At 41.1% G+C, this 12,358-nt stretch overlaps 1 protein-coding gene across 3 annotated transcripts in view; it reads right to left on the reverse strand.

Moving 5' to 3' along the window:
* Positions 1–8,112: 8,112 nt before the first annotated feature.
* Positions 8,113–12,358, reverse strand: part of Slc9b2 (solute carrier family 9 member B2) — a 34,917-nt gene continuing 30,671 nt past the window's right edge. For 2 of the 3 annotated variants that reach the window (XM_052179191.1, XM_052179190.1), the window contains one exon: positions 8,113–9,031. In XM_052179191.1, coding sequence (XP_052035151.1) covers positions 9,001–9,031 — 31 coding nt within the window. In that variant the 3' untranslated portion in view covers positions 8,113–9,000. The remainder of the gene's footprint in view (positions 9,032–12,358) is intronic. The other variant, XM_052179189.1, reaches the window with a different exon arrangement.

Genomic DNA, 12,358 nt, shown 5'->3' on the forward strand with positions numbered 1-12,358 from the left:
AATGTATATCATCCCTTATAATTTTCATAATTGTTATAACTGTATTCAATTTATATCTGAGAGAAAAGGAACCTTTATTGGACTAAAAAGGAGAACCGTTGAAGTTTAGTCTTTTGCTGTGTATTGTAATGCTAATGAGTCCACACCTAGACCCAAGTGACCCTATGTGACCATGCCCCAATTATTTCTGATTGGTAAATATGATGCCTACAACCTATAGGTAGGCAGAATTGAGAAAGACAGGTCTTGGGTGTTTCCGGCAGGGGTGGTGTTGGAGAAGAGAGAGAAGAGGGGAAAAGAGGAGAAGATGCCGTGATTTAGGAGTCAAGAAAACATAGCCCTGAGACCAACTTGGAGCAGCCCAGATGAAACATAGTAATAACTCGGGGTTACTGATATAAACATGGGATTCTAACAGCATAGAGGGTAGATAGCTGCCCAGCTCTTCTGCTGATAAAGGTTTATTGTAAATATAAAGGTTGTGTGTGTCTTTTATCTGGGAACCAAATGGCCATGTAGAAACCCTGGATCAGAATTAAAAATTTCTACAACAGAGGGATCTTAACTTTTTTTTTTTTTTTTTTTTTTGGTTTTTTGGATTTTTTTTTTTTTCCGAGATAGGGTTTCTTTGTATAGCCCTGACTGTCCTGGAACTCACTCTGTGGACCAGGCTGCCCTCGAACTCAGAAATCCGCCTGCCTCTGCCTCCCAGAGTGCTGGGATTACAGGCGTACGCCACCACCACCCGGTTGATCTTAACTTTTTTATATTATTTATTTTTATTATTTTAAGTTGTGCTATATGTATGTGTATCTTCATGTGTGTGTGTGCATGTGTATGGATGTGCCTGCAGAGGCCAGAGATGTTAGATTTCTCTTAGAGCTGGAGTTGTAGGAGGTTATGAGCTTTTTGGCATAAGTGACCAAAACAAATAGGCATAATTAAAGCCGTCTCATGTTCCCCATAGACACAAACACACATACTGGAAAAAAGACAGCATCTGCAACAAACAGTGCTGAGAAAACTAGATGTCTACAAGCAGAAGAACCAAATCAGACCCGTGCATGCAATCCTGCACAAAAAAACAAAAATAACTAGACTAAGAACCTAAATGTGAGGCTGGAAACACTGAAACCATCAGACGAAAACATAGGCAAAGCCGGGAGGTGGTGGTGCACTCCTTTAATTCCAGCACTTAGGAGGCTGAGGCAGGCGGATTTCTGAGTTCGAGGCCAGCCTGGTCTACAGAGTGAGTTCCAGGACATCCAGGGCTATACAGAGAAACCCTGGGGGGAGGGAGGGGAAAAACGTAGGCAAACTCTCAGGACACAGGTATAGGGAGGGGCTTTCTGAACAGGACCGAATTTGCCCAGGAAGTTAAGCCAACAACTGATAAGTGGGACCTCATAAAACCAAAAAGCTTCTGCATAGCTAAAGAACCAATTTCTCAAAGAGGAAGGCCACAGAATTAGAATCAATCTGCCAGCTATACATCAGACAGAGGATTAACATATAAAGTAAAAAAAAAAAAAAAAAAAAAAAAAAGACCCATTCAAAAATGGGTTTGGGATCTGAACCAGAGAGTGGTCAAAAGAAAAAATAAAAAAATAAAGTTCCCATTTTCCCACATCTTCTCCAGCATTTATTGTTTGTTTTTTTAATTGTTTTTCTGTTTGCTTATTTTTATCTTTGCCATTTTGACTAGGGCATGATGAAATCTAGTAGCTTTGCTTTGCATTTCCCTAATTACTAGGGATGATGAACATTTTTGAAATACCTCTAAGGTACTTATTCCTTAGGCAGGAAGCTTTAAGGTCAGTGCCAGATCCGGCCCTCTCGGTACTATGCCTGAATTATATGGAGTCTTCAGCAATAGGGACTCAACTTCCATGTCTGGGATGCGACCACAGGCAAGAGCAACCACCTGTGATGTTTTGGAAGTCTCTGGGTCAACACCGCAACAACTTAAACAGAGGGCTTCTTATGCCTGCTGTTGCAGGTTTTGTTAGACAGACGATCGTTCAGGGAGAAGCACTGCTATCCCTAATGGGAAATTTTCATTTAAATTAATAAATATATGTATTATATATATTATGCATTATGTATGTACTATATATAGACACACACACACGTGGGCACACTTACTGAATTAAATGTAGTTTTAGGTAGATGATGATATGATGATGGCGTGTAACTTTTCCCCTGATTACTAGGGATGATTACTAGGGATGCTTGAGATCCGGTCCTGGTCCTCATGCTTACACTGAAATGTCACACTCCCTGAGCCATCCCTCCAGCTGCTACCTTTTCTGAGCCAGGATCTCTCACTGAACCCGCTGCTTAGACTGGCTGGCTACCTGTCTTTGTCCTGGCGGTGCTAGGACTATGGACACACCCCATGATGCTTGGCATATATATGTAGGTGACAGGGATACAAATCCAGGTTCTTTTGTCTATACAACTGGCGATGTGTAGACTAAACCATCTTCCTAGCTTCTGTGGGTACCTCTTATAGGCATGGTAATAATGAAAATGGAGAATAAATTTCCCACATGCAATAGTAAGGTTTTTTGTTTGTTTGGGGCTCCTTTCCCTGTTGCACAATGAGAGGTGGCCTTCCTAGGTGCTAAGTGCATATCTCCATCAATCAATCTGATCTTTCACAGGTATGAGATACTGTATAAAACAATATACATGTCACTGGACTCTATTAACCATACAACAACACAAGGACAATTATTTAGCATTATTTTTGAAGGTATTAAAATTCCTTAACCTACCTCATCTTTCAGGAGTTTGTTTGAAGTCTTAAGATATCTTACGTTTCAACAGGGAACTTTAAAACCTAAAGGTGACAAGCTTTTATGGCATCTTGCCAGTTTAGTATTCCAAGAATTGCACCACCATGGGGCACTGTCAGGACTCCTGAGCGCTGTGTCTAACACACTGTGTGTGCAATTATAGTCCTTAATCCTTTAAAAGCATTGGTGGTGTTAAATGTTTGTCCACTGTGATAAAGCCAAGAGGAATCCGGTGAGGGTTATGAGGTTAGGAATGAGAGCCTTCTGTAAATCAGAAACCAATCCTGGAACACATCTGCAATTACAGGTGCACGTGAAGGTTCATCTCCCCGGATTCACGATTTGTATAAATAACATCTGCTCAGTGGGTTAATTTTGCTGTCTGTCGTGATGGAACGATCTCTTCTTTCATATTTGCAAGGACTGTTGAGAGAAGGAAACAAGAGTGACTTGCGTTGAGAGAGGAAAGATAGAAACCAGGAAGAGAAGGGGGCTTCCAGTAAGGAGCCACGTGAGCGCTCCCTTAAGGGGAAGGGGGGAGGCCTTCCTTGGCTAAGGACAAGGACGGACCAGCAGGAAGGTACCCGAGGGCGGAAGAATGGAGAAAACTGGTGAACCTACACTTCCTTTAGCAACTCTCACCCGCCCAGGGACCCAGCAACCGTCGTCACGCGCAGGATGTCAGGAGAGGAAGGGACCCAACCTCCAGGACGGAAACTGGGCTGGGATTTACCGGAAGCAGGAGGGCGGTGCCGGGGGCGGTGCTCTTAATGGACTTCCTGTTCGATTTTTTTTTTTTTTGCTTTCCTAGTAAACGTGGCAGGATCTCTCAAATGTTTAATCACGTGGATTTTATTTTAATATTTCTTTTAATCCTACTTCAAGGCCAATGCCTTTTCATTTTGTTTTGTTTTTAAAACGGGTCTCACTAGCAGCCTGCTTCAGTCTCCCATGATGATAGGTGGCTTCACCACACTAGGTTTATTGGCTTCAAATCCAACTCTTGATCAGGTAGTTATAACCATCACTGTTTTCATTTATTTATCTTTCTAGTTAGTCGAATTACATAGGGATTCTTAGGCAGTGCCAACAGATCACCTCTGTCAATACTTGACACATACCTCCCTGAAAAACAGGTATAGTGTTATTTACAAACACGAACTCATACGAAACATTTAAGAACTTCGTGTAATTGTGATTGTCCTAAACATGACAAACAGGACTTAACATGCTATCCAATGTATGCTGTATGTGGGAATTTATATAGTATTTTTTAATTAAAAAAAAAAAAACCTGTTCTCCCATTATCATGGATGACAAGGTGTGTATTTGAATTCAGAAAGGTACTGTAAACAAAAAATTATGTAAAATGAAATGTTAATCCTGTAAAAACAAACACTTAAATTTAGGGAATTATCTAAAGTCTTTATTTGAAACATAATATGTCTACTGTTCATCCTCATTGGGTTTTAGAATTACATTATTACATTTCTAGTGTGAAGGCAGATTCGCAAACAAATTTTTTTGATATATTCTTTATTTACATTTCAAATGTTATCCTCTTTCCCAGTTCCCCCTCCCTCCTGGGTAGCCCCTATCCCATCCTCCCTTCCCGTACTTCTATGAGGGTGTTCCTCCATCCATGCCATTCACACTTCCCCGCCTTCCATGCCCCTACATTGAGGCATCTATCTATCAAGCCATCATAGGACCAAAGACCTCTCCTCCCATTGATGCCTGACAAGGCATCCTCTGCTACATATGCAGCTAGAGCCATGTGCACCCCTTGGTTGATGACTTAGTCCCTGGGAGCTCTGGGGGGTCTAGATGGTTGATATTGTTGTTCTTCTTATTAGATTTCAAACCCCTTCAGCTCCTATAGTCCTTTTTCTAACTCCTCCATTGGGGACACCACGTTCAGTCCAATGGATGGCTTCCAGCATCTGCCTCTGTATCTGTAAGGCTCTGGCAAGGCCTCTCAGGAGACAGCCATTTTATGGGACTGTTTAGATGGTTTATCTGATCCTGTTTTAACTTTGGCACCTGGTACGTGTCTAGAAAATTATCCATTTCATCCAGATTTTCCAGTTTTGTTGAGTATAAGCTTTTGTAATAGGATCTGATGACTTTTTTGAATCTTCACAGTTTCCAATGTTTGTCACCCTTTTCATTTGTGATTTTGTTGATTTGGATACTGTCTCTGTGCCTTCTGGTTAGTCTGGCTAAGGATTTATCTATCTTGGTTGATTTTCTCAAAGAACCAGCTCCTGGTTTTGTTGATTCTTTGTATGGTTCTTTTTTGCTTCTATTTGGTTGATTTCAGCCCTGAGTTTGATGATTTACTGCCATCTGCTCCTCTTGGGTTTATTTCCTTCTTTTTGTTCTGGAGCTTTCAGGTGTGCTGTCAAGCTGCTAGTGTATGCTCTCTCCAGTTTCTTTTTGGAGGCACTCAGAGCTATGAGTTTTCCTCTTACCACTGCTTTCACTGTGTCTCATAAGTTTTGGTATGACATGTCTTCATTTTCATTAAATTCTAAAAGTCTTTAATTTCATTCTTTATCTCTTCTTGACCAGGTTATCACTGAGTAGAGTGTTGTTCAGCTTCCGTGTGTATGTGTGTTTTCCACTGTTTTTGTTGGAGTTAAGACCAGCCTTAGACTGTGGTGATCTGATAGGTGATTGGGATTATTTCAATCTTCTTGTATCTGTTGAGGCCTGTTTTGTGACTAATTATATGGTCGGTCTTGGAGAAGGCACCATGGGGTGCTGAGAAGAAGGTATATTCTTTTGCTTTAGGATGAAATATTCTATAAATATGTTAGATTCATTTGATTCATTATTTCTGTTAGTTTCACGGTGTCTCTGTTTAGTTTCTGTTTCCATTGCTGAGAGTGGGGTGTTGAAGTCTCCCACTGTGATTGTGTGGAGTGTGATGTGTGCTACCTATAACTTCAAGGGCAGCTTGGGTTACATGAAAACCTTACTTAGAACAAGAACCAACTTGCGGAACACAAGTTTTCTAAAAAGACTATGGTATATCATGTCTCCTCTCAACCGAGATAGAAAGACCTGTAAACTAGCCAACCTACAGTGTTCTTACGGGAAAGGAGACTGAAACAGCGGCTCTGCCAGGGATGAGGAGAGGAGAGGAGAGGAGGGAGTATGGTGTGCAAGTGCAACCCAATGTCTGCCACACTCCTGCTGGATGAATGTCAGTTTATTACAGCAGACACTCAGAGGAACTGAAGTGCCATTGATAGTCATAGTGGCCTTTCCTGCGCTGCCCAGGTACTTGGTTTCTCTGTGTAAGGCTGTGTAAGGCTGCGTAGGGCTGCGTAGGGCTGCGTAGGACTGCGTAAGGCTGCGTAAGGCTGTGTAAGGCTGTGTGTATAAAGCTGTGTAAGGCTGTGTGTGTAAGGCTGTGTGTGTAAGGCTGCGTATGTAAGGCTGCGTAAGGCTGCGTAAGACTGTGTAAGGCTGCTGCTGGTTGGCTTTGCTCTTCCCTATTGTGCAAAACTCCCACTGTTGGGCCCAGGCGTGTGATCACATCTGTCTGTGCTCCTTGCTTTAATAATCATGTCTTTCCATCAACTTTGGAGGGTTTTCGAAGAGAGGTTTTGTCAGTCAGAGAGTTAGTTCTCTCATTGAGATTCGTTCCAGTTTCCCTGTCCTCGGATGTTTTGTTCAGTTTTGCTTTGTGCTGGCATCTTGAACAATCTCACTCTCTGAGGGCCCAAGTCACATGGTACTGGACACACTTGCATGGGCCACAACATCTGGTTTATGCAATGCTGGGATTAAACACTCAGATTTACACATGATATCCAGCATTCTCCCAGCTAAGCTGCATCCCCAGCCCCACCCCTCTTATTTTTATCTGTCTGTTTTGCTGTGTTTTCTATTTTCGTTTTAAAATCTTCCTTTTTTTTTTTAACAATTGCTTAGTAGTACTGTACAGAGATTTATCCATTCACCTACAGAAAGATATTTTGTTTCTAAGTTTTGACAATTATGAATACCAGAGACACTTGAGAATAGCTTTTTGCGTATATTTATTATATGTTATATTTATTACAATATATATTGTATATATATATTTAACTCCTTTGAGTAAATAACCTTGAGCCAATCACTACTAAAATATACATCAACTTGCTCTCAAAATGGCCACATCATTTGGCATCCCATCAGCATGAAGGTGCCTGTTGAGCACATTCTTGCCAGAATTTATCTTTTACGAGTGGTTTAGATTCTGCCTATTCTAACATCAGGACATGATAAGTATGTGATAGTGTTTTTGTTATTTAATTTGGAACTCCCCAATGACATGTGAACATCTTATCTGTCACTTGTACACCTTGTGAGATTGAGGTATCTACCCATTCTCATCCCAGCTTATGTTTTTGATTTTTAGTTCGTTTAGCCTGTCCTTAGTAAAAACCCCTTGTGTGTGTGTGCATTACATACGAGCCTGCTGCTCAGCCCAGGCCGGTGTCTCTGGAGAGCAGAACTGAGCAGGAAGAGTCTCTGTGTCTATGTTTAATCCTATGGCCGCACTCTTGGTTTGTACAAAGCCATTGCCTACCTAAGGGGACACATGTTTTCTCCTGTGTGGTATTCTTTGTTCTGTTTTACATTTATGTTTATCCTAAGAGACGTATTTTGTCTCTTAGGATGGGCTCTTGCTATGTGGGCCAGACAGGTCCTAGGCTGGAGGAAGCGTGCCACCCTCCACCTCAGCCTCCTGAACACAACATGGTCGTTCTTACTCCTGCCTTATGAGACACTGGTGGGTGTCTGGGTGGCTGGCATCCGTATTTGATAAATTGTCCTCCCTCCACTGAGGTACCTTTGTCCTTTTAAAAAGATCCCAGGGCTGTGTTTGACTGCATCCATCTGAAGGCTATTTTTCTGTCTCATATGTTTTAATGGTCTGTTTATCTATATGCTTTTTAAAAATGTGTGTTAAAAGTATAAAAAAATTGCACAAGTGATTTTAAACATGATATGATGAAGGAAAGAAGACACATAACATATTGTCTAAATATGTCTTGTCTCAGAAAAATCTGTACCAGAAGAAACACACTTGGGATAAATTAGAATGGGAACCCTGTATATCAGACACATCATACACCTGTACATAGAAACACTGATAGCCTCCAGCTATTTTGAACAAACGGAAGAACATCTGGAAATGAGGTAACAATTGCTTAACACTTGTACTTTAGATCAATTCTATTAACTCTTCTGGTTCTACCAGAAAACAAAACCAAAACACAATGACAATAACAAAAACATAGTCCTTTGAGCTGATTTGTATTATACTAAATTGAATTTTTAATTGGGAAATTTTCAATTGCTCTGAGAACAAAACACAGCAATAGAAACAGGGTGCCTCTTATTCTTAAATCCCACGATCTCCTACTTTTCTCACTTTTAACACATACTCAGTTTTTGTTAAAGTTCAGCACTTTAAAAATTTCTGAAATAAAAATGTTTTCATATATATGTACATTGGCTATGTCCCGCACTGTTACACTTCCTCTTCTGGCTCCTCCCTCTTGCCTTCCTTCCCACCCCCACCTACAATTTTGCTTTTACTTTCGTTCCATATAGATTTAAAAAAGAAAAACAGAAAAAAAAACCCTACTGCAGTGGATGTTCATAAAAATACGACAGAATTCATTTCATTTTTTAAAATATCAGTTGGGCAGAGGTGGTACATGCCTTTAATCCCAACACTTGGGAGGCAGAAGCAGGCCTCTGAGTTCCCTCTGAACTTCCTCTGAGTTCGAGGCCAGCCTGGTCTACAGAATGAGTTCCAAGACAGCCAGGGCTATACAGAGAAACCCTGTATTGAAAAAACAAAAAAAAAAACAAAAAACAAAACAAAACAAAAAACAAAATCATTGCTTTTTGATATGAAAATCTTTTAATACTATAAGGAGAAATGTATCACGATTTTAACAAAATCATGAATGTTTTATTTGTCCAAATTACTTTCACTTTCCGAAATAACCTTTCCTCCAGTCTTTCTCAGGAAGCAAACACCTGAGGTACTGTTAGCAGTATAAAGCTTTCTAAATTTTTTTGCTTATGAAATTTCATAGAACATTTTTCAACTGAGTCAAAGAGAAATAAAGTTGTCCTGGTTGAGGGTGGGCGGAAACCTTTGGGTTGGGATGGTAAACATGGTCCGTCAAGCTTCAGTAATGGAATCCTCGGGCTTCCTAAAATAGATGAAAACAACTATTATTGGGAAAAGCCAAACTACTCAGAAGGACAAGTGCATGTATTATGTGTGCACGCTCATATGTGCTTGCATGCCACAATGTGGCCTATGGAGGTCAAAGGACGACTTGATGGAATGGTTCTCATCTTCTGACATATTGGATCCAGCATCAAACTCAGATTGCCAGGCTCTGGAGCAAGCACCTTTACCTCCTGACCTGCCTTGCTGGTCACCTACCTTGCTGGTCACCTACCTTGTTAGTCCTGTTCCTTTTTAAATTCATCTTTATGGGTCTGTGTGCTTAGATTTTAACACGATCCCCTAATGGCCCATATACTAAAGGGCTGGTCCTGCTGGGAGGCGGCAGAAGCTATAAGGACTGGGTCCTGCTGGGTGGAGTTAGATCCCTGTGGTTGTGCCCCAGAAGGCATTTGGCAACCCAGGCTCATTTTTCTCTGATTTTAGTTACTGGGCAGCTTTCCTTTACAGCACGTGATCTCTTTTATCCCAGGTCCAAAAGCAATGGCGCTAACTCACCATTTTAAAACTATGACTTAAGATGCCTTCCTTAGAAGCTGATTGTTTCAGACATTGTGGGACAGCTATGAAAACCTGACCAATACAAAGTCTAAATTCAAATTGTAACATTTTTGCAGTGACAGTGAGAATGTATCTTTTATTTTTAATCATAATACCATTTTGCCTTCAGCTTGATGTGGATATGTTTATGAAGACTGAAAGTTGTTTTCTGCTGAGTCCTGACGGCATGACAGTGTCCTGCCACGGGAGCAGAGCCAGCAGGACATTAGCTCGCATGAGTGCTGATGGTTGCGTCTGCGTAGGACTGGTTTGTATAGTAACATATAAAATGTACTTCATGTTCCTCTTCACGAAATATTCTTCCTGCCAAGGTTATCGGGGAATGTCCTCTCTGCCAAGATTAATGACCCCATGATAATCAGAGATGGCATGGGGTTTGGGAGGCAAGGGTGTGTCTAATATCCTTAGCAAAATGGCAAATGTTGTGACCTTCAGGCCTAGCCCTTAAGGCCATGGGAAAGAACTCTAAAACCATGAGTTCAAAAATACATAAACAGGATTTCTTAACTATCCAAAATATAAAGACACGATATGAAATATATGAGGGGCTTCACAGACCTAAAAGAACAGAGGCAGCTGCACTAGGAGCCTGTGCATGAGAAAGATATTAAGGAGATAGATTTGTGGAGTGGTGGTCTCAGGACAAGATTCCACCCAGCTAAGTTTATTGCTTGTGCTTACAGGCAGATTCTTGAGTTCAAGGTCAGCCTGAGACAGAACTAGTTTAGGCCAAGGCATGGCAAGAATGGTGATCTCAGAGCCCGTTGTCTGTGCTTACAAAGGCAGGCAGCTCTTTGAATTCATTGCTATGATAAAAATGTTCTTGCTGTCTTTTTCTAAGAATCAAGGGGCTGTATCCATTCCTCCATTGAGGGACATCTGGGTTCTTTCCAGCTTCTGGCTATTATAATTAGGGCTGTTATGAGCATAGTGGAGCATGTGTCCTTATTGCATGCCAGGGAATCCTCTAGGTATTTGCCCAGAAGTGGTATTGCAGGGTATTCTGAAAGTATTATGCCCAGTTTTCTGAGGAACTGCCAGACTGATTTCCAGAGCGGTTGTACCAACTTGCATTCCCACCAGCAGTGGAGGAGTACTCCTCTTTCTCCACATCTTCGCCAACACCTACTGTCTCCTGAATTTTTAATCTTAGCCATTCTGACTAAGTGTGTAAGGTGACTAAGTGACTAAGGGTGTAAGGTGAAATCTGTGGTATATTTACACAATGGAATACTACTCAGCAATTAAAACCTATGAATTCATGAAATTATTAGGCAAATGGTTGGAACTGGAAAATATCATCCTAAGTGAGGTAACCCAATCACAAAAGAACACACTTGGAATTCAGTCACTGATAAGTAGATATTAGCTCAGAAACTCTGAATATCCAAGACACAATTCACATGTCAAATGACTCCCAAGAAGGAGGAAAGAGAGGTCTGTGATCCTGAAAATGTTTGTTCCAGCATTGTAGCGGAATACCAGGACAGAGAAGTAGGAGGGGGGTGATAGGAGAATGGGTGGAGGGAAGAGGGCTGAGGGAACTTATGGGGAGTGGGAAACCAGGAAAGTGAAAATCATTTTGATTGTAAACAAAGAATATTGAAAATAAAAAGTTAAAAAAAAAAGAATCAAGGGGCTAAGGTCATAAAATGCTGATAATCAAAAGGGAACCTGGAGTGGGCAATTGAACTAATATGGAAACAGAAGACTGGGCTTTGGTCTTCAAGGGCTGAGCTGTCTGGAAAGCCAGCAGGAGCAGAACACAAGGCTGTTAGCTTGTACCCCACAACTGAGTTATTCCCAAACATCCCTTCTTCAAGATCTCTTCCTGCCCTTCCAAGCTGAGGCTGGTCCTTGGCAGTTTTCTCCCTTGTTTTAAAAGATTAGAGGCAGTAAGATAACTCAGCAGGGAAGCACTTGAATTGCATCCCTAGGACTCAAATGGTGGGCTGTCAGCTGTTCTCTGACTTCCAAACTCATTCCATGGTGCGTGTGTGTATACACACACACACACACACACACACACACACACACACTCACACACATACTAAATAAATGTAATAAAAGTTCTTTTAAAAAAGGATTTTATAAAGTTATTGTAATGGGATCAAACAGGTCTTTGTTCTTTTTGGACTGGTAGTTATTTCTTGAAAGAAGGATGAAAGAAATGACCATTGGGCAAAAGCTGGGAAGATGGATCTTTTGCAGGACTATGCTACAAAACTCTGCCAGAACACAGACCTATGCGCCAGAAGTGATAAACTCTCGGAGATGTAGTTGTTTTGGGTCTATGTAAGGAAGGTGAGGGGCTCATCAAGAAGTGGAATTTGGGTGAATTAGTTGAATGTGGGTGCTAAAAATGCAGTATTGGGCATGCAAGCTGTTTTATTAGGTACAGGTACTTGCAACCAATCCTGACGGCCTGAATTCTATTCCCAGATCCCACATAGCTGGGGGGAGAGTCTCCTCTGATCCCCACAATTGGCTGCCACTTTTTGCCTCCCACAGATAAATAATTAAATATTCAGGAAACATTAAACTATAATTCAAATTAAGTTAAAAATGCACATAGGAGGACATGCACATGTTTTATACAAATACAGTATTTTGTACAAAGGACTTTAGCATCTACTGATCTTAGTATCTGAGGGGTTTCTGAAACTGATCTCCTATGATACCCAGAAATAACTATTTGTTGACCAAATACAGTTTCAGAGTCTGA

Source organism: Apodemus sylvaticus, chromosome 4 (genome assembly GCF_947179515.1).
Source record: "Apodemus sylvaticus chromosome 4, mApoSyl1.1, whole genome shotgun sequence".
NCBI lineage: Eukaryota > Metazoa > Chordata > Mammalia > Rodentia > Muridae > Apodemus > Apodemus sylvaticus.